At 35.1% G+C, this 21,665-nt stretch overlaps 1 protein-coding gene and 1 long non-coding RNA gene across 2 annotated transcripts; both read right to left on the minus strand.

Annotated features, from left to right (window-relative positions):
* Window positions 1-650: 650 nt before the first annotated feature.
* Window positions 651-6,129, minus strand: LOC137396161 (uncharacterized). Its single transcript, XR_010978487.1, has 3 exons — window positions 6,042-6,129; window positions 2,987-3,095; window positions 651-735 (listed from the first exon to the last, which is right to left on the minus strand). It is a non-coding gene; the product is annotated as an uncharacterized lncRNA (long non-coding RNA).
* A 1,282-nt stretch (window positions 6,130-7,411) lies between these two features.
* LOC137396904 (nmrA-like family domain-containing protein 1) lies at window positions 7,412-21,050 on the minus strand. Its single transcript, XM_068083203.1, has 8 exons — window positions 20,972-21,050; window positions 18,088-18,226; window positions 16,030-16,127; window positions 14,884-15,028; window positions 13,801-13,907; window positions 11,227-11,423; window positions 10,217-10,319; window positions 7,412-7,772 (listed from the first exon to the last, which is right to left on the minus strand). Exons 2-8 carry the CDS (start codon window positions 18,207-18,209, stop codon window positions 7,660-7,662), a joined length of 885 nt encoding a protein of 294 aa, XP_067939304.1. The 5' UTR covers window positions 18,210-18,226; window positions 20,972-21,050; the 3' UTR covers window positions 7,412-7,659.
* Window positions 21,051-21,665: the final 615 nt, after the last annotated feature.

The following is a 21,665-nucleotide window of genomic DNA, read 5'->3' on the forward strand; positions in this document are numbered from 1 at the left end:
TTACCGTCGAGATTTATTTTTGCAATAGCTCTGTTGACGTCGTTCAACCTGTCGCCTCTTACAACCACATGCTTCTTTGCAAAATCAAATTCAACGCTTACATGAAAACTCTTCTCAATATTATAATGATAACCCTGGTAGGCCCTCAGATACCGCTGAATATCGGTTTCTACGAGTACCGCCTTTTCTACCAAGTATTCAGATGAGCTTTTTGAAGGAGTCTTTTGGCGAGAATGTCTGAACTGGCTTTGCACGAGGCTATCAAGGGTTTTGAATGCTTTTATCGCGCTTTCCTCCGTGTTGCTGCAGATTAGCAATTCTTCCGTTGTTGGATTAGCATACCAGCCAACCTGAAGTTTTTCCCTTTGTAGCGCTTCTACAACAACTGTATTGCGTGTGCGTTGGAGTAACTCCGCTGAACTGTGACAAATTGAAAATGATTTACAGTAAAAACTTGTGACCATTTTATCCAGTTGTCCCAGAGCGCATTCCATCTCACCTTCTATACCTCCTTTTGAAATCAGGAGAAGACTCCACTCTCCTTTACCCTCGTATTTATACTCAACTAGTATGTTAGGTAGATCAGCAAAGCTTGGCGACCGAGCAGATTTCAAGTACCTGATAATATGCTGCTCCAATGCTACTTTGTGTACTACTTCTGGTAGAGTCTTCTTGATTGTGACATTGTCATAGCTTTTTGTGCTCCCCATCACACTCTCTTCGTGCTTGTTAAACCTGCATATACAAACACATCCAGGCCGGTATTATACATGTACAAACACATCCAGACCGGTATACATGTACAAACACATCCAGACAGGTATACATGTACAAACACATCCAGACAGGTATACATGTACAAACACATCCAGACCGGTATACATATACAAACACATCCAGGCCGGTATTATACATGTACAAACACATCCAGACCGGTATACATGTACAAACACATCCAGACCGGTATACATGTACAAACACATCCAGACCGGTATACATGTACAAACACATCCAGACCGGTATACATGTACAAACACATCCAGACCAGTATACATGTACAAACACATTCAGACCGGTATACATGTACAAACACATACAAATTCATATATACACACACGCATATATATACCTTAGCAAAATAATTATCTAACCAATGCTAACCTTGAGCAAGCGCAAAGCTGTTCTGCTAGCCCTTAGCTGATATTGTAGTTGATTGGACACACTTTTTACAACACCATTAAAATTCTGGCAACTTTGCTCAAGTAAGCATTGCCTCATCAAGTTTTTGGGGTAAATACTTAAAATCTATGCTTTACTGTTCAAATATACTTACATATAAGATTGCATAAACATTTTTAGTTATGATATCACAGCTCTAATCTGCAGTACGCTGCCGGTACCATATGCGATGAAAGATATGTGCAATAAACATGTCCATAAATATTACTTAGCGGAATATGCATCTAAATATGTCCACAATGAGCACCTGCCTGTAAAACGTAATATCCTAGTTTAATTCCTATGTGAGAGTGTTTTCCTAATGCTCGTAGCTTTCAAGCAAGGTACAAATCAGCTGATTTCATGCTATATATATATATATATATATATATATATATATATATATATATATATATATATATATATATATACATATATACTTGTCTAGAAAATTTGGTCCACTGGTTGAGAATTGCCGTGTGTAAAAAAAAGCAAATGAGCTCGGGACAAATTTTTTCTGAGAAATTTTATTGAGCTGTGCCCAATCGAAAGATTAGCCAATAATAAAATCGCTTTCACAGCAGTTCACGTAATGTTTTTCAAACTGAACACCGTATTGGTTTTCCCATTTGTGTTTGTTTTTGTTATAGCTTTAAATGTGAGTAATAATTCTGTTGATGGCACCTTTGAGTGCTATCAACAGAATTATAGCTCACATTGCTATAATATTGGAAGCAGATGATGTTAGCAAAAGACCCTCCCTCTACTTCTGTTATGAGGGATGAACTGGTCAGAGCAAAATAATTGCTTAAACTTGCCAAAACATACATGTAAGACTTTATAGGTAACAACTGCAGTCAACAACATGTAAGACTTTATAGGTAACAACTGCAGTCAACAACATGTAAGACTTTATAGGTAACAACTGCAGTCAACAACATGTAAGACTTTATAGGTAACAACTGCAGTCAACAACATGTAAGACTTTATAGGTAACAACTGCAGTCAACAACATGTAAAATCTTGACTCTTTCTGACCCTGAAAGTTTTCTGACCCTGCAAATAAATAACGGCAAAGCTGCTCACTTTTGGCTCAAACTCATCCTGGTGTGAATAGAAAAAATCAGGCCAATATTTCCCATAAAATTGTTGAAATATCAGCCACAAAACTTTGTGTGCAAACCAGCTAGTGTAAACGCAGCTTTATTATAATAAGATTGATCTGAATTACTTTTTCTCATTATTATGGACATGTAATTACATGTGTGAACAAAAATGGTATAACCACTACAAAGGTTTATGTTAGTGAGAGGTAATCTTTACCCAGCTTATCATTCTGAACCCAAGCTTGGTAGTTAAAATATAGAATGGATTTCGACAAGACTTGAACATATGCCATCCAGTCTGTTGAACTAACATTATAGCATCTTCCCCAATCAAGCACCTTAAATGGCGTAGAAAATTATTCTCTGTGCTTTATTGGATCACCTGAAAATTTCTAACCAGACTATTCTGTCAGGGTGCTATAGAATTTCAAAACAAAATTTTGTTGTAGTCAGTAATATAGCAATATACTTTGTCAGATGTCAGGTAGGTGCTGCTTGCAATTTAATTTAAATTTGAATTTTTAATATTTTAAAATTGTCAAAATCATTAAGTATTGACAACTGTACAGCATGGTTATAAGGTTTCCCTATTATCACATCACCTGGCGGGTGTCTAACCATATATGGTAAACATTAGAAAAAGAACTAGATTAATTATTTACCCGTTGCAAATGTATCCATCTGTTCTTGACATCAGCATTGGTTTTACAGACATTGCACAGTCCATGATGGCAGTTCTTGATTTGGACAAAATTCTTCACAAATTCGTATCTGCAAAGAAAATGTAACTGTAAGATATATACATATATGTATATGCATACACATATATGCTTTCTCTTGCATATACAAATAAAAACAAAGGTATTTTATTTGATACCTTATTAATATGACTCTAACACAATATTATGAACATATTGGCTCGTAAACAAAACAAAGCATGGAGTGAACTCAAATCCTTTTCATTTTGAAACATAACAACGTAAAATTATATGAAAAATCCCAGAATGCTAGAGTGGAACACTAATCATTAAATTTACAGTACTGTATAGCATTACAGTCAGACCTGATATGCGTAGCCATGGTAACGAATTATTAACAGTAACCAAAATATTTCTATAACCTAATCAGGTCAGTGAGGTTCTTATATAAAAATACATACACATTTATTATGTATACGTAAAGACAATTCATATCTATATACACATATACCCGTTGATACATGCCTTACTGTATGAGATATATGCCAACTTTTACGATAGTTATGTATTCTACAATGCTAGCTGGTAAGGCTGAACAATATACATGTAACTGCTAATGTTATAACTGCTAATGTTATAACTGCTAATGTTATAACTGCATCAAACAAATTAATAATTTAAGCATTTTTGATGTGCATTAGAAATTTTGACCATGAAAATGGGGTGCAATTTGAAAAGAATGATTTAAATATGCTGAAAATCTGTACCTCTAATGGCAGATGGGCTTTCACAAAAGTGACACATAAAATAGGAATAAAATTTTCTTATTTTGTAACAAAGAAATAGTTTGTCATTTCTAAAGCCAAACCGTTTCAAAACTAGTTCGATAAAATTAAGAACCAAACAACAGCTTCGGGTACTAGTTTATTTTCAGTTAACCAAGAAAAACTATAGAATTCTATTTTTTTGACAATGTAAGCATTTTAGGAATTTAACAAGGCAGCAAACCTGGCAAAACCCAAAATTATTCTTTGGTATTAAAATGAGTTTCAGTCCAAATTTTAACAGTAAATACTTATGTTGTTAAAACATAAAATTTTAAGATCACAACTACAAAATTTTGCCCAAATAAGTTCACTTAGCTAGAGCCACAAAAAACGCTACATGAACTAAATTGAATTAACCACCAGCTCTAGCATAACGTTAAAGAGTGTATAAGAATGACCACTTACTCAAACACCAACAAAATCCATTTGAACAGAAATGCATGTTCTCCTAGCTGGAGAGTGTTTGCATATATGATTTATAAGCATAAACGCTATTATATAGCCTTGGGTTTTAGGCTTTTGTAGCTTCCTCCGAAGAAAGTCTACTGTAAGATGGAAGATTACATGAAAGCTAAGAGATGAACATAAGATTACAGGCAAACACTGAAGCTTTGTCTTGCTTGAACTTCATATATAGCTTTTTAATTTGAATGCTTTATCCAAATTTCAACAGAAGCGGGTAAACAAGTGGTTTAAGTTTTTCTTCACCAAATGGCAAAATTTTAAATTTGAGCAAAAATAAATTGGCGATAAACCTGATAAGCGTTTGTTAGTCACATATTTAAAATTATCTTTTTAACATTCAGCAGAACTGTATGATGATTCAAGTATAAAAGACATACTATGTTAAGAACCAAATTTGTGTTTCAAACCATTCTGTGAGTTTATTTTTCTGTTGGAAAATTCACTAGGGTTTTGATTATAGACTAGGCCTAGCGGCATTCATGATTGCACTCCCATTGTGTACTGAAAGCTTTGAAAAAATTCAAATACACCCAAACATAAAATATGCAAGCTTTGATCAGCAGCTTAGAAAGCATGAATTGTTTCGCTTTCCCGTTAACCAATTGATAAATAATTGTGCTATACAGCAAAACGACAAGCTTCCTTTAAAATTGCCAACTCAGCCAAATCATATAACAAAAGTCATCCCAACAATTGCTGAATCATGAGTTGACTGTTTGCAAGAAAATTTGTCACTCCAGCAGCTTGACTTCTGGTGTGTAAAAGAAAATCGGAGCTGGTGACAATTTATTTGAGATTATAGCGATTTGAGATTTTAAAATTGTCTCAACCAACAGGTGCTGAGAACTGCACCCCTTAACTACTATGACATAATTTGACAGGTGTCAGTGACTATGACATTCAATAGAAAGTTTAGAAACTCCAAATGGCCTGCTTGTTAAGGTAGAGGTAACCATCAGTTCTTAGAACAGCAGGTGGTTTACTCGCTTGCAATAACACAATTACCAAATCAGAAACTTGAAGCAATTTTTACCTGCAGAGACATGATCATGCAAAGGACTGCTATCAATGTATGATATATTCTATTAGATATAACTGCTAGCAAGATGAGTGGTTTCACATTACTATTATCAGATAACTTGTTTCAGGAAGCAGCTGTGTCAGCTTTATTCTATTGCTTTAGTTAATAGTACCAACATTTGAGAAATGCGTATAACAACCATATCAGCAACTCAAAAGACGGACTTGGTAAGGCAAAATGTAGTCGAACCTTCCCGATTCCCATTTTATCTGCAGTCTGCGCAATGCCTGAATGCAGCAGTTACGTTCAAATGAAATTACTCAAAATGTGGTCTGGTTTAGTAACAGGAAGTCAACTTGGAAAATCCCACAAATTCACATTGGAAATTTCCTGAGTAGTTTCCTAATTTCTAAGCCGATTTCATTGAAGATTATTTTTGTACAATATAAACGCTGGGTTAGTCATTTATAGGGGTGAGCAGATTGAGATGCTCAACATAAATAAACCTCTACATAAATACTCGCTATAATATTATTTCTATGATATCATGATGGAAATCTCAACAAAATCTAAAAAGCTGGATAGCATGCCTTTATGTCGAAGTAAATTTTCAAGCCTCAGAACTTTCACCACGACAATCGCTCTGAAAGACTAAACATAGTATTCACCTTCACCTCAGAGGTTAGTGACCTTCAGAGCAACTTACAAATGTGAGAAAAGCTAAACAGGTTCTTTCTGTACAAGCTCTGTGAAGCAAAGATTTTCAGCTACTTCGTCTTTAGCTTCAACGTGAGAGTACCTCTTCACTGTAAGGAGATAATACAGCTTTACAGATTACATTAAAGCTGAAAAACTTCTAGAACAAGCCAACAGCTTTATTTAACTTTTATAGCTTTCTACCTGGCCAGCTTTATCAAGAGGCTATTGTAATCTTTGTTACAATGATATTCTTTACTATAATAAGAGCTGGATTCATCCATCTGCAGTCACTGTTGGAGGTTGGAATAAAATCTTGCATTACACGGAGATCGAACTCCCAACACTTGGCTTGCTAGATAAACACACTAACAACTGCACCAATCTACTACCCAGTTTCATTGTATAATAGTAGTATATATAGTCATTAGCCCTGATGATCTCTCATGCCAATTGTCACAATGATATTTTTTACTATAATAAGAGCTGCGTCTGTCTGAAGCTCGGGTGGATATTGAGATAAAACATTGGTTTGACCAAGACCTGAACTCGTGTTGTGCAGGTTGGTTGACTAACAATGTAACACCTGCATCAATCGACCACTTTCCTGGCTTGAAGAACAACTGTGCAGGGGCTTATTCTCTCTGTTTTATCTACACATTTGATGATCTTTCACAACACGCTAGACTGTTATGATATACGGTATGTCATTCTGTTTATCGACAGCCCCACTCAGAGGTTATGAAAAATGATTGCTCGGTAATGGGTTCGAACTCACGACATACACTTGGTACAGCTGCATCAAACAAATACCCAATGATATGTCCGGATAACCGTGCATAAGCCTCAACAGGTATTACAACTGACAGTCTATAGACTGCTCAATAATATCTTTACTATAATAGGAGCCGCGTCCATGTGTCAGAAGTCACAGTTGAAGGCTGTGAAAAAAAATTGCATCATACGGGATTTGATCTCGTGCAACATAATCTCTCACGATACACTAAACTGCCAGTCTTTACTCTAATAAGAACTGCATTCACCCATCTGTAGTCACTGTTGGAGGTTGGAATAAAATCTTGCATTACACGGGGATCGAACTCCCAACACTTGGCTTGCTAGATAAACACACTAACAACTGCACCAATCTACTACCCAGTTTCATTGTATAATAGTAGTATATATAGTCATTAGCCCTGATGATCTCTCATGCCACACTAGACTGCGAGGGTACTTGTTACCTCAACTAATGCTTTACCTCTTTCATAAATTACTCACAAATTGAGTTGGTACAAAACAGGACAAAATGATGACAAGTTCTTCCTATATTGTATTAGCATAAGACTGCAACTACTTTGTTAACAATATCACAGATAGCAAATAATAAGACATTGTGAATACATGTAGTTATGCAGAAAATTGGTCTACTTCATAAACACTTATACAACCATAGCCCAAGACAATGGAAAATATAATATGAAAATATGATGATAAACAAGATTCTTAAATAAGTATTATAGTTTTATATAAAACAACCAGAGACGAAAAAAACCCCAAAAAACATGCAGATGGTAATATTAGCAAAAATTAAATATCAAAACAAAAATGTAGCCATGACAGAGACAGCATTATGTTGATATATTATCGCTCAGGTTGCTGAGGGTTGCTTCAACCAATAAAACCTTGTTATCAGCCAACCAACTTTTAAAGCTTTTCACAAGTGGGTAGAGTTCCTTGGTCCCTAATAATGAGAAACTAAAAGTATTAGCTTAATTGTATTATATATAGAAATTAGTCAAATAGCACTCCGATGATGAAGTAATTTGCAAGTATTTTGCAAAAATCATTTTAACCCAAAGGTGTCCACATTTGAGAATAAATGTGAATACTAATAAAAAAGAATAAAAAAGTATTTCATAAATAATATGTTCAATTGCTTAAACACAACTGCATGTGATTGCAGCTGTTATGATCAAATTTGATATCCAGAAATAAATCTCTGCCAATAGTTAAATGGCTTTGAGTATAGGCACTTTTTCCCACCACAGGACAAACTGATAAAATACAGCGAGTTAATGAAGTTCCCAAACATTCCATTTAGCCAAGGATGAGACGTTAAACTGCTTCATGGCTCTATGATTACAGCTGTAGCCAAATCCAAGCGTTTGACATACCAATTAAAACTGCAATTTCTTTAGCTACAAAAGACTGTTGGTGTTATTCTCATTCTGTCATGATGCAGTGTCACTGTTTAGAAGCAAAACACCCGTGCGATGCGCCATCTTTGTACAATAAATACGGCAACCAATAGCATCACACTTGTGCGTGCGCATAGGCCTTGCCTTCCTGTTTCTTATGCGCTGCACGGCCATCGCTCTACTATAGCACCCTATGGAGACAAGATCTGATGGTCGGGCCAAGGTAGAATTTTGGCGCTGGCACACCCAAGAGTCGCTACCATATCACTGTATGGTAATGGGTAATTATTGAAGAAAAGACACACATCAAGCTTGATGAAATCAATGATATACAGCCCCCCACAAGGATAGGCGATAGGCATCACGTGGGCGGGGCTTAACGATCGAGCTCAGTTGGGAAGAACCCGAACAAACAAATATGCTGACTAAAGCCCCTTGTAAATTTACAAATATTATGAACAATAGTGGGTATTTTACTGAGCTGTTGGTTTCATTTTGTTGTCAAAAAATATAGTTGGCCAATATTGTCACCGTTATGATCAGTCAGTTGCCATTCACAAGTATTCACGATATTAGTAGTCACAATCGTAAAATAGCCCAAATTTGGTTTTATACTTAGATTTTGAGTATGAAAACTACACTCCATAGCTTTGCCTGCTGTCCCATCTTATTGGCATCACATCCCATTGCCCAGGTAAAACAATGTGACAACGATGAAAGACTTTGTCATTTTATATTAGGGATGGCAAAATATTAATCAAAAGCTAGGAAAAAAAGGCCGTTGTTCGGGTGATTTTTTGGTAAATTATATTCAACTTTAAGCATATACTACGACACCTACCAATTTCAAAATTAGTAAAAGTAGATAATTTGAAATGTTTTATTTTCCATGGATCCATAATTTTAGTTAGGTATTACCCCTACATTGTAGAAAGTCAAGGTTTGCTACTGTGAATTGTGGGACCTACTGACTGAACGAGCAATGACACGATAACAGCGAGTCGTGTTTTCCAAAACCTAACAAGGCAACGCGACCGCCCGCAGGAATTGTGTTAGCTCCAAAACCCAAGCTAGCACAATCCTAACAGAGCACCATCATTAAACCCCGCCCAAATGATACCATCGCCTATCCTTGAGGGGCTGCATATCATTGATGAAACCTGTTTAATAAGGTTCTGAAGTTGGTTTTAAAATTTTGAAGTTTAATGTCAACCATGTAGTGCAACTTACAAAAATTACTTGTTTTTTTATGAGCAAATAATGAATCACAATTGGTTCAAGAAGCAACTTGTAAGATATTGACAAAAATTAATCACAGGTTTGTGCGGTTTATCAATGCATCATTGTTAAAATAAAAAGTTGAAAATTGAATGCTCGATTGAATTGAATCGATTTCTTTTGATTTTATGTACAGTCGGTGAATTTGATTGACGATAGGGTTGTTCATGATCATGAACTACTTGCTGGTGATTCGGGTCACAAAAGTTATAAAAGTTCATGAATGATTTGTAATGAATTTTAAACACATTATTATATGGTTGCCAAAGAAGCACTTGTGTGTTTAAACAGTTCATGTGAAATACTAACAATGATGAAATAAATGTTTTAACCTTGTCATATGAAAAATTAGAATCTAATATATTTTTGAAAATTAGAAAATAAATTTTAAGTGATTTGAAAAGGTACTTAGTCAATCACTTATTGACTAAGTAAAACAATCTTTGCCTAAGTTGAATAACACAAATTTAATAAAAGGCAGCAAAGGGTGTAGGTAACCATGACTCTGACAGCAAGGGATTGACCAGTGCAATGAAAAAAAGTGAGGAATGTCAATGGAGTGTGAAAAGGCTGTGGGTAGAGCCTTAAGAGACTGAGGAAACCATGCCTGTTATACTTACAAACTTAAACAACGTGTAAACAATAAAACAACTACTTTATTCAAAGCAGAAAGTACTAAGAAAAAAGGGGAGACTAAGGGAATACAAACCGCTTAGACTAGATTTGAGGTCAGTTCTACCAAGGAATTCAAACATGTTGGCCATATCAATTGCTCCCACTGCGGACCTGTCTCTCACATCTTGTGTTGTTACCTAGCAACATACCAACATGAATGAAAATTGTTACGTAGCAACACGAAAAGCAGAGTAATATTGGTATACGGTATTGTAGAATAGCAACAGGCAAATATATCTTGATGATGCTAGTCAAGCAACAATAAATAACAACTAGCCGAATACTTGGCGTTGCACGAGTATTAAACACAGCTTATAAACAATAACAGGTAATGTAGTTGCCTGCCACATGCCGTTAGTCTACAACATTGCCAATGACTAATCTGAGTAAGCTAGTATCCGTATTGCTAAACTTACTAATAAGAGCCAAGAGAGCAAACTTTAGTGACGTTGCGTAACGCAGAGTGCTATGCGTATTTTAGTTGAGAAAACGACTCGTGTTGCCTAATTAATCCATTGCACTTCGCATAGCTTAATTGGTTAAGCTATTGCCTGGTGAACGAGAGGTTCTGAGATCAAATCCAGCATAAAGCGGATCTTTCATTCCTGGGTTTTAATAGCTATAGGTAAAAAAACTGAATGACGACAGAGTTTGAGATCTATATAGACGAATAATCTATTTAAAAAATATGAAAAACCTTAACTACTGGATTCGATCAAGTCACTGGCATGGCAGGAGCTTCCTGAACTCGACAACATCAGCTAATTTTGCAGAATGGACTTCAGTCCAGCCAAAAATGTCTGATTTTTCCAAAAAATTGTTGCACAAACCTGAAACTCCAGGACAGATCGACTGTTAGTCACAGATTTGTTATTAACATAAAATTGTAGATCTCTTCTTTTTAATGGGTCATTTTATTTGGCTATAAATGCAGTAAGTTTCAAATTACTCACAACATAAATTAGCATATTAACCAACTTAATTTGCTAATCTTCTAAAAACAATAAAATACTATAAAACCTTGACACAAGTACTGCCTTATACCTGTCGTTCTCTGAAGTACATCGGTGCAAGTTCTTGGTTGAGTATACTAACTACCATCTTCCCTGTCAACTTGTCTCCACACAGAGCAACAGTTTTACATCTGAATACTTCAGGATGTTCAAAAACAGGAAGCAAGCACTTTCCAATATCCTCTGAGGCTATAAAGTCTATAGGAGCTGGGCCCACGCATGGGAAAACTGACAAAGAAAATATCTTATTGTTATATGGTTAACACATAGCGCACGTCACAGGTCAGATCAACAGCAAGAAATCTGGGAGAGGTTTTGCTGACAGCTTTTAAAAGCTGATGTTACATTGTATGCTTGCATTGTTGTAATACAATCGTTATAAAACCACAACGCAATTGAGTTTTAGCGATAAGGGCAAAAATCGAATCCTTATTGAGTTAATTTGTTGTAAGATCTGCTGTCAGTCAGAACGAGTAATTCTGAGTAAATAAGCCGATATTCATTTAATTTGCTCAACAGATGAAAAGCCTACGATAAATCCTTAAAAATACTGCAGCTGACTATAAAAAACATTAAAAAAGTGTAATATATATTAATTAATTAGTACAATTATAATACATATATAAATACAGTGAATCTCGGATAACTCAAACTTCAAGGGACTGAGCAAAAGTGTTCGAATTATCAGAGCGTTCAAGTTATCAGAGCACTGTCACAAGTCCATGTATTTACTTATTTATTAGTAGATACATGTACATATACAAACTATAATATAAATCAAAAGCACAAATGGCTTGTTTCAAATTAAATGCTTCTAATGTAAAGTTTAAAACGTTTTTATCAACAAGTATAGAGATTTTTCTATCACTTGAGATTGGTTTGTTGTTTGAGGTGATGTTATTGCCAGGACGTTTTTTAGATTGACATTGGCAAAACTTGATCGTTGCTGAAATGCTCAAAAGAAATGACATCTTTTTCTTTTGAGCGTTTTACCCACGATAAATTTTGCCGTTTTTTCTTGAAGTTTATGCAAAGATTACCTTACTTTACCTGGGATTCGTTAAGAGCAACACTCCGAGGCAGTTCAATTAAAAGTTTTACGAGGTTTTACGGTATACATGTATATGTATACATGTATATGTGTATGTGTATGTGTATACATGTATATATGTATACATTGTATATCACTCACGCTTTTTGAATGGATACTTATTGAATGTACACACGTATTCTGTGTTTAGGTCAAACGATGAATAGTTTTTTTAGCTAAGACAATGTATACGTTTAATTGCAACAATTTTTAAGACGTTTTAAACATTCAACATTCCGACGTTGATTCAACACGGAATCAACGTCAAAAAACTATTCATCACGGGCTAACCGGGTCACGTACTCAAGGATTTTCACCACGCAAATACAAAACAAAAACAACATGCTGTTTTTGTTTTGTATGTGCGTGGCGAAAATCCTTGCGCGCGTGACCCGGCTAGCCTGTGTTATTCATCGTATAGCAGTATAAATCAAACTTCACCAAACCTTTAGAAAAGTCCTTGACAAAAATATTTTGCCGATGGAGGTAATAACAACGCTTATGAATTACGAAAGTTGAGGTTTACCTCTATGGCTTGGAATAAAGTGATTTTCTAACGCGATAGCAACCGTCTCGGTAGCCGTTGGGCAAAAAACAGTTCGAATTAACAGTGTTGAGTTCGAGTTATATAGAGCCATTTATCATTGCGTGGGAACGGACCAAGCAAATCCATTCGAGTTAGCCATGTGTTCGCTATATCCGAAGGCGAGTTATCCATGTTTCACTGTATAACTATTTAAACACTTAAATGTTAAAAAGTAATTCATAGATAACATAAACCTAACTAATGCAATAATTACAAACATTAAGAGGTTTTTTTGGTGAGCATATCGTAAGGATACAGAACCGGAAGTGCAGGCACCGCAATTCAAAGGTTTACCAGTACACGTGACACTAGATACTTACTAGACTCAAACTTGATGAAACCCGTTACATACACTTGCTTTTAAAATTTAGAAGTTTAACATCAAACATGAAGTAAACCTCTTTTAAAGTCATTTCTTATTATATGGCTGATTAATTTGTTCTAAAATCAACATTTGAAATCTTGACAAATGTTAATCTCGGGTCCTTACTGGCTATTAATAATAAACGGAGATTGAAGACAATTTCTTTTGTCTTTGCACACTGTCGCTAAATTTCGCTAACGAGAGAGCTAGGCCATGACTTTGAAGCACTCACTGGTGATTCAGGCAATACAAACGTCTAAGAATTTGCAATGATTTGCAATGGATTTTAAACACATTCAATGGTTACAAAGCCTCAGCTAACTTGAATATCTGTAATCTTCATATGTTTAATCATGTTATAATCATCCTGAGCCTTAGTTCTGCCTATAAAAATAGAATACTTCCAGAAACTCTAAACATAGTTTTTTGTTTCGGTTTTAGGGTCACATATCTGCTAGAAGCATATTGAATGTTAGAACATTTGTGTTGAGAAGTTTGGCTGTAACTCGATGTGTGCACAACTCCAAATCCAAAAGCCCCACTGTGAACACATAGTGATACTCACCAACTTGGTACGAGCCATTTGTTGTAGTGCTGGGACACAAAAAGTTAAAGAAGAGATCAAAGGTTGGCGGAATGTTTACCATAGTAACCGGAAGCTCTAGCTTGTGCCTACAGTAACAAATCCAAGGGTACTGATGTTGCTAGGATAAAACACACTAACCTAACCACAATTTAGTAACAGTTAAGAACTTTGAGAAGCACTATCGACCAGTACTAATTGCATAGTACTAATTGTGGTAGCAGGTAATTCTTAAATAGATTGGTAGGAAGTTGCTGTGTAAACGAGATCTTGAAAAGTGCGGAATAATGTGAAGATGGATGCTTATCTAAACAGATTTCTAATCATGGAATTATTTGCTTCTATCGAATATGTTACGAAGTTTAGTAAAAAATCTTAACAGTTTCAACAAATTAATCTTTACTATAATAAGAACAGCGTCTGTCTGTCTGAAGCCATGCTAAGAGTGTTAAAAAAACTAAATCACACAGGAATCCAACCCAGGTATTTATTTTCAAAGCCAAGCACACTACCATTGCGTCTCCTTGCAGTATGATGGAATAACTATGTACATTCTTATTATACACAATGGTCTCTCATGGTACATGTGACTCCCAGAGCACTTGTCTTTACTATGATAAGAGCCGTCTTTGTCTGTCCGAGTCCACGGTTAAAAAAATGTTGTAAAAAGATTGCACTGTACGGGATTTGAACTTGTGACATTTGGTTTATTAGCCCGACGCAGTAACATATGCACCAGCCAGCCACATTAGACATTGCTGAATGATTGCGCATGTATTTATACCTTGCGCGTTATTGGTACACCTGACAATCTCTCATGGCACACAAGACTGTTAGGGTACCAGTATTAATATTTTGGGGTAATAACAATAAAATGTTATTTAAATACCCATTATGACAACAAAAAAACAAAATAAAACAACTGTAAAGACCATCAATAATTTTACAAAAAAAACTATCAGCAACTGCAATAAAACTATAACATTAATACAATTAATATGACAGAAATAAGTGCTAAAATACTTCTATAATAAACATGTCAGCACAAGCAAACAGAAAGCTAACCTCATATAAGTGTATATCTCAGCCTTAGCGTCATAGTGCTTTGCTGGAATACCGATTGTTTTCTCACAGCTGATATGAGATGAGAGAACTATATTCTTTACTCCAGCCTTCTTGCAGGCTGACCCAAGAGCCATGCCTTCCTCGACTGGAATGAATAACAACATCAGCAATTTCATGGTAATATTAATTAGCACCATTAGTTTATCTTGCACTGCCAATTATTGCTGTTTAACCAGAGATATAACAAGCAACATAAGGGGCAACAGGCTAGGAGAAATGATTGGTGCCAAACTTATAAGCTATATTAGGATAGCAAACAAATTTATTAGCAATTGGTTAAGAAATGACCTTGCAAAAAGGTGTTACATACTATTATTTAGGATTTACCGTGCTCTTCAGGGGACACCTGTATATATATGGGAGTATTTAGGGCATGTCTTGGACATTTACAAGTAAACTTATTTGTCCTCTAATAATAACGTGATGGTGATGATCCCGAAGGACAACTCTAAATTTCTTCCCCAACGTCCAGCTTCCCTCTTCTAAATCACAATTCTCAGAGAAAACCCTGATCTAGGGGAAGGAAATTCGAGATTGGGTGCTGAAATTTGGGGTTGTCCTTTCGTGCCCTATCACAAAACATTGAGATTATATATATACAGTATATATATAACAGTATATATATATATACATGTATATATATATATATATATATATATATATATGCAGTATATACTATATATACATACCCAAAGTGAACATCTATTTATATGTCATAACTTAACTCAAAAGTAAATTATAACGACTCGAAAAGAGCATTTTCTGAAAAGGGTATTGCCCAATTTAGCCTTAGGGCAGATGGAAGAGATACTAATAAACCAGATCCTCAAATAATCAATGATAATAACAATGATGATAGCTGGGTGTATGAGTAGAGGCTTTACGAACAGCAGTTCTTCCCTATCCTATCTAACAGAGAAGTTATCTGCCTATTGTCTGAAAGATCGACAGTACACAACTCCCTCAAAGACCCTTAACCAATTACAAATTTACAACTATCGTTGCTACTAAATGCTGTTTTAATCTTGCTGGTGTTAAATATAAATAGATTGGTATAGACAATAGTGAGATACTTATGTCAGTGACCTTCAATACAAGCGTCTTGAGTGAAATCTGTGTGGGTAGCAATGAAGCAAGTGTCAGCATTCCTCAGCAAAGAAGTGAGCCCTTCGACATCTCGTAAACTAAAGGATTAGAACCGAGACACATTGAAGATATCACACAATGGTAAAAAATAATCCTTTAACTTTCTTTGCACATTAGTAAAAGATTAAAGGTTACTAAATAAGAGAATCCCTATTCAGAATTAATCCTGAAATTTGTTTTCAACTACAAACTTTTGCGTAAACATTAACCCAAAATGTCTTCGTCATGATTGCCATAAAGCTGTTATACCCAGTTAAAATTATTTGTTTCAAACAAATGGCCAATAGCATATCAGGTTGGTCTTTCAATAAATATCACTCGCTTGTATTATTATATGAGCATCTGTAGTGAAGTTTAAAAAATACAATTCTTTCCATAATATAAATGCATTAGCAAGAAGAATAAGCATCCAAAAACCAAACTGCAGCTCATTCCACATTTTTGTTCAGGTAGAAATCTTTTGAGAAGAAAAAGATGGATTTTTTTAATACTTCGACAAAAATTGTGGATCATAACAATTTGATAACTTTGTAGAAGCAGTATAATAGCAAGAGGTTTCGGTATGAGCATGCAAAAGTAGCAACATAATATTTCGTAGGATGAAGTGCGTATCTAATAGGGTGAAGTGCAAAGTTCATTATAATTATAGAAGTCACGAATCTAATTCAATAGAAAACACAAGAGAGAGAAAAGAAGAAAAGAAAAAAGGGAAATTAATCAAAATTTAGGCCCGCAGAAAACCTTGGTATAAATCCCTATTATATAATCGTCACAAAAAACATTGTGGAATCATCTGATCAAAGGCAATAAATAAGGGTTTGATTTGTTTTATCTTATTCCAAGCAACTAAACCATATGCAATGACACAAAAAATAAGTCACCTTTAATAAAGCCTGAAGATCAAACAAGCATGCAAAATAGTAGTAGCAATTACCTAGAACCCCAAAAAGTGTCTTCAGCTACAACAACGAAGGACCTTGTCAACTAAAAGATACAACTAAAGAATGGATGAAAAATAGTAGTGAGCCTCGTCAATAAATTTATGGTGAACTGAGATTAGATCATTCATGTTACTAAATCCTGAAATGGAATCGTAGAACTGAAAGTTCTAAATTATATTACTCATGGGATGCAATGTATGACCTGAAAAATTGGTCTATACTTTACTATTGATCGAAACCCACAATAAAAAGCTGCGTGGAACTTGAAAATCAAAAACCAATGTTTGTATTTTTGTTATTGCTAGTAGACTGCATGAATCAAACAAGAGGATAATCACTGAATTTACATGCTTTGAATGGGGTCGGAGCTGCTGACGAATTCATACCCTAACTGTTTCAGCGATTCGAGGTGGCAATAAGGATTTTTTCAAGATTTGTGACGTACCCCTCAAAACAAACTTAACTTGTTAAAGTAGACTTGCTTTCGGGTGATGATCACTTTTCAATTAATGCGTAGTCAATGAGTTGCCCTGAAAAGTAATTATGTTTCATACTCATTTAGTGAAGCGAAATGGCGGCGAATGGGCTCAGATTTTATAGTTTCTATAACTTAGGGCAGAAGCAAGTCCGAATCCGTTCAAAGCATTAAATGCAGTGTATATCTTAAATCAGAACACATATATGTATGTACTTTCATTTGCTTAGTTCCTAATTTTAGTAACATTGATAAAAAATTAAATTTGAGCAATCGCAGCCAATTGATTGGGTGACTCTGATAATTCAGAGTCTAAAAATGTGTTGACATTGGAAGTCGAATTTTTGCAAAAAACTGCTGCACTGCTAAAATATGATGAAAATAATAAGGAAGGTTCGATTCTTATGTACCTGATCATTCAGCCTTGCATGTAATGTTCAGACTGCATGACTAGTCATTTGCAATGACAGTTAGTCAAGTCCTTTTGCAACAACTCTTATGTAGAACAACAAGATCTAACCACTAAATGTGTAATGCAGATCAACTGATTTTACTGCTATGGCGTGCCAACAAACTAAGTACCTTTGCTGTCTCTGTGGGCCAGTGGAGTAGATTGTTGAATGCCAGCTGTCACTCCTTTCTACTGCATCTTTTAATGTGTTTACAAGTTCCGGAGAAAGAAAGAGCACCAACTCACGCTGCATATCAACTTTTATAAACTCTACCAACATAAATACATTGCATCGTGCAAGTTATTTATTTCAAAATACTTCTTATGCAATTTTATTGTTAAAAGAAATAAGGAAAATAGTTTCAACAAGATTAATTCTGAATCAAAATGAAAATCAAGATTAGTTTCCATTCTATATATCAAGACCAGAAATCGTTTACATGGCCTTTCGATCAAATCCTTTTTAAAACAAGTATCGGTTTGCCTTATTCAACACAACGATCAGACAAAACAGAGCTCACTGTTTACACATGTGTGAGAAGAGAAGCAAAAACCTTGGACTTGGAATTGCCATAATTAAACACCTTACTGCTTTTACATGATTAGAAGGACCAAGAAATAGACTCATTATTTATCTTACCGATACCAGAGTGAAAACTATATTGTGAAAATGACATAGCTTGTGGTACATGCCTTTAAATCAATAATAGCTAGCTATTACTAACACACTGAGTAGAGGCCAGCACAAATAGGGAACTCAGCCAGTGGAAGAGCCAGCCCGCGGCACAGACCAGCACCCGACTGAATCCTAACCAGTCAGAAGAGTATAAATAAGAGAGGGATTACAAAAAAGCAAACGGATTTTGCGACATCTCTGTGAATATTTGTGTTGTGATAATTATATCTACGAACTAGATGAATGCTCCGCATTGCATGGATTGTGTTTATTTTTGTGTAATTCAGGCTGTACCAGCTGATGTACCTACTACAGATCTATATTGATTGCAATAGTCTTGGCCATACAAGTTTAAGCATTTTTCTTCACATATGGGTACACGTTTTACATTTAGTATAGGCGTGTGTACAGTGATGTAGTGCTACCCTAACTCTCCCTAATTTATGGTTAAAAAATTTGTGTTTTTTAAGTATAACTATGGTTGGGGTTAAAAAACTTTAGACTTTGCCATATCTCAAAGTATATTATAGCTCTATTTTATTGAAGTAAACTAATGTCATTATCGTTGACATTCAATGGCCATTCAATATAAAAGCAGCATACAGTACAATACAGTGATGTAATATTCATGTAACATGACAAGATTGTGATCCTAATTAGTTGTCTAAAACAAAGGCTAAGATCAGATTACAGCAAACCAATAGCAGTTAGCATTTGTACTAAAGGACAAAGGTCAGAGGCTCATTTCTCATATCATATACATGATTTTCAAGCCCTGTAGACTTTGGTGGCCGGGGCTTTGCCCCCCCACCCGGCAATCGAACATTCAGTTAACAACTTTGAGAAGTGATTAGCAAGCAACTGTGATGTCTTAGACTTCAACTGATACTTTGAGAGACTTGAGATTATAAAGATCATTCAAAACCATAGATATGAAGCCAGACATTTTCTGTCTAATTTCCATGCATTAATTTCTAAACCAAGTTGCAACTATTTAAAGCATAAAAAACTGCACAACAGAACCTAGACATTAAGAGACCTCTTAACATTAAGACATGTTGAGAGTTTTTATTTTTCAACTCATTAAGTTTTGAGCAGCTACTTCCCTGTGTCACAGCCTTGGAAAATTACAAAAGTCATAAATCGAGAGACTACGAACTTAAGTAACTAGCACCTCTTTTGAACTAACAATTGAGTTTTCAAGTCTTCTATAGCGATAAGCTGAGTGAACTTTGTTGAGAGTTCGACTATGAACCTGGTAGCAGTTATGTAATAGCAATTTCTCTTAAGTAACTAAAATTATCCCTCACAAAATGCTAAGTCGAAAGTAGTTCAAGACCCTTAAACTACGTAAAACTGCATGAAACCTGGTGTTCTAAAGAGCTAGCTTGTCCAGACTCCACTTTCTTTAAACATTCATGCAGTGATGTCCTTGAATTTATAAATTAGCTGCCTTATCGACTAAAATGGAGATGAACATTGGTAAAGCTTTTCATTGTTTGAATGCTGTGTCTGCTGTCATAATTATCGGCCACTTTCAGAAACCTGTTTTTGATGCCAATTAGTTTCAGAAACTTATTAAGATTTTGACTGCAGATGTGGCTAGCTCATGTTCATGACAATTAAAAAAAATTAGGCCTATTTTATTTTTTCAAAAAAGGAAATATTGCCCCAAGGTATTAATTTCTGGTATGCAGTGGTATGAGAGCGATTTGACAATGCGACTGACTTCTTGAGAACATATGCTGTTCATGCATTTGCTCAAATATTATACTGACTTTTGAACCTTATCAGACAGTTACTCAACCTGATGTTTACTGGGATAAACACCTGGTTGTAAAAACTCAGTGTTTAAATCAGTATTAAACACTGGGATAATGCTAAGATTCCAATATTTTTATTCTTGAAATACACGGAAAAGAAAAGTGTATACTGAACACTGTCAAAAAAAGTTAGAGTTAATAATAAATTACAGCAAGAAATCTTGAACTTTGTTTTGTACATAATCAACGAGCTTGTAGCATTAGCAAACGAAAATTATGTGGTACTTTAGAGTCTAGTTGCCTATATTTATAAGCTGTTTTGCGTTTGCTGTCATAGAACGTGGAAAGTACAGCATTTTTTATTTAGCTTATGCAAATTTCTATTAGACTGGATTAATAAAAAAATACATTTTTAAAAAAGGTAAATTGCTAAAAAGTGTGATGCAGAAAATTTAGTTCTCAAAGCAGAGTGACGCCGTCTAATTTGTAAAAGAAATTACGGCGATATTAATTAAAAAGTGGTTAATAGACAACACTATGTTTCATGTCACTATACTGAACTAACTTAGCACGTACTTTATCAACAGTTGCTTTGAAATGATACAACAGTTAAGGCTTGTTTAAAATTTCTACCAGTGAGACACTTTCTTTCGCATGGACGTCTAGACAGGAATCTTCAATAATTTTCTCGTAACGAGTGGTTTCGATAAATACTCGTCGTATTTGTAAATTTAGCGCTATTAACTGCCCAGCAGGGGTAACCAAGGAGGCTGAATAGCTCCGTCTCCGAACGACCTTGATTTTCAACGGGGTAACAGCTAGCCTGGCTTGACAAACTGTTACTTTGCGGAGTTATCCCCCCGGCAAACCAAAGGAGCAAACAACAGCTTGTCACAATACGCACTGCACCTGATGCATCAGGTGCACTGAAAGGGAGTTGTTCTCTTCCGTCTTTGAGGCTTGGCTGAGATGTTATGTCGGTCGCTCAATTGGTAATCATAACGGATTTAGCTCAAAAATTTATGTAGACCTAAATAATATAAAAACATTGAACCAGAAACCGGTATCTGCAGTAAACTTTAGTAAAACTTAAGAACTTAGGCAGCAACTGCGACTAAACATGTTGTTATTTTATTTAAACTTTGCCACAAAGAAGTTTTAGTAATTGCTTCTTTAATTAGGTATTATTCAAAACTAAGAATCATTATTATTATAAAACAATTATATTTTGTTATTAAACATTTATCATTATATGCATTTATTGCTGTTC

This window comes from Watersipora subatra, chromosome 5, assembly GCF_963576615.1.
Source record: "Watersipora subatra chromosome 5, tzWatSuba1.1, whole genome shotgun sequence".
NCBI classification, from domain to species: domain Eukaryota; kingdom Metazoa; phylum Bryozoa; class Gymnolaemata; order Cheilostomatida; family Watersiporidae; genus Watersipora; species Watersipora subatra.

What these genes read in the sequence shown, in the direction of transcription:
- LOC137396904 (XM_068083203.1), bottom strand. Translation starts at nt 18,209, where the DNA reads ATGCAGCGTGAGTTGGTGCTCTTTCTTTCTCCGGAACTTGTAAACACA. An exon ending in TCAAGACGCTTGTATTGAAG is followed by an intron (nt 15,029 to 16,029) that starts GTCACTGACATA and finishes TATTCATTCCAG; the next exon opens with TCGAGGAAGGCATGGCTCTT. An exon ending in GAGATATACACTTATATGAG is followed by an intron (nt 13,908 to 14,883) that starts GTTAGCTTTCTG and finishes TTGTTACTGTAG; the next exon opens with GCACAAGCTAGAGCTTCCGG.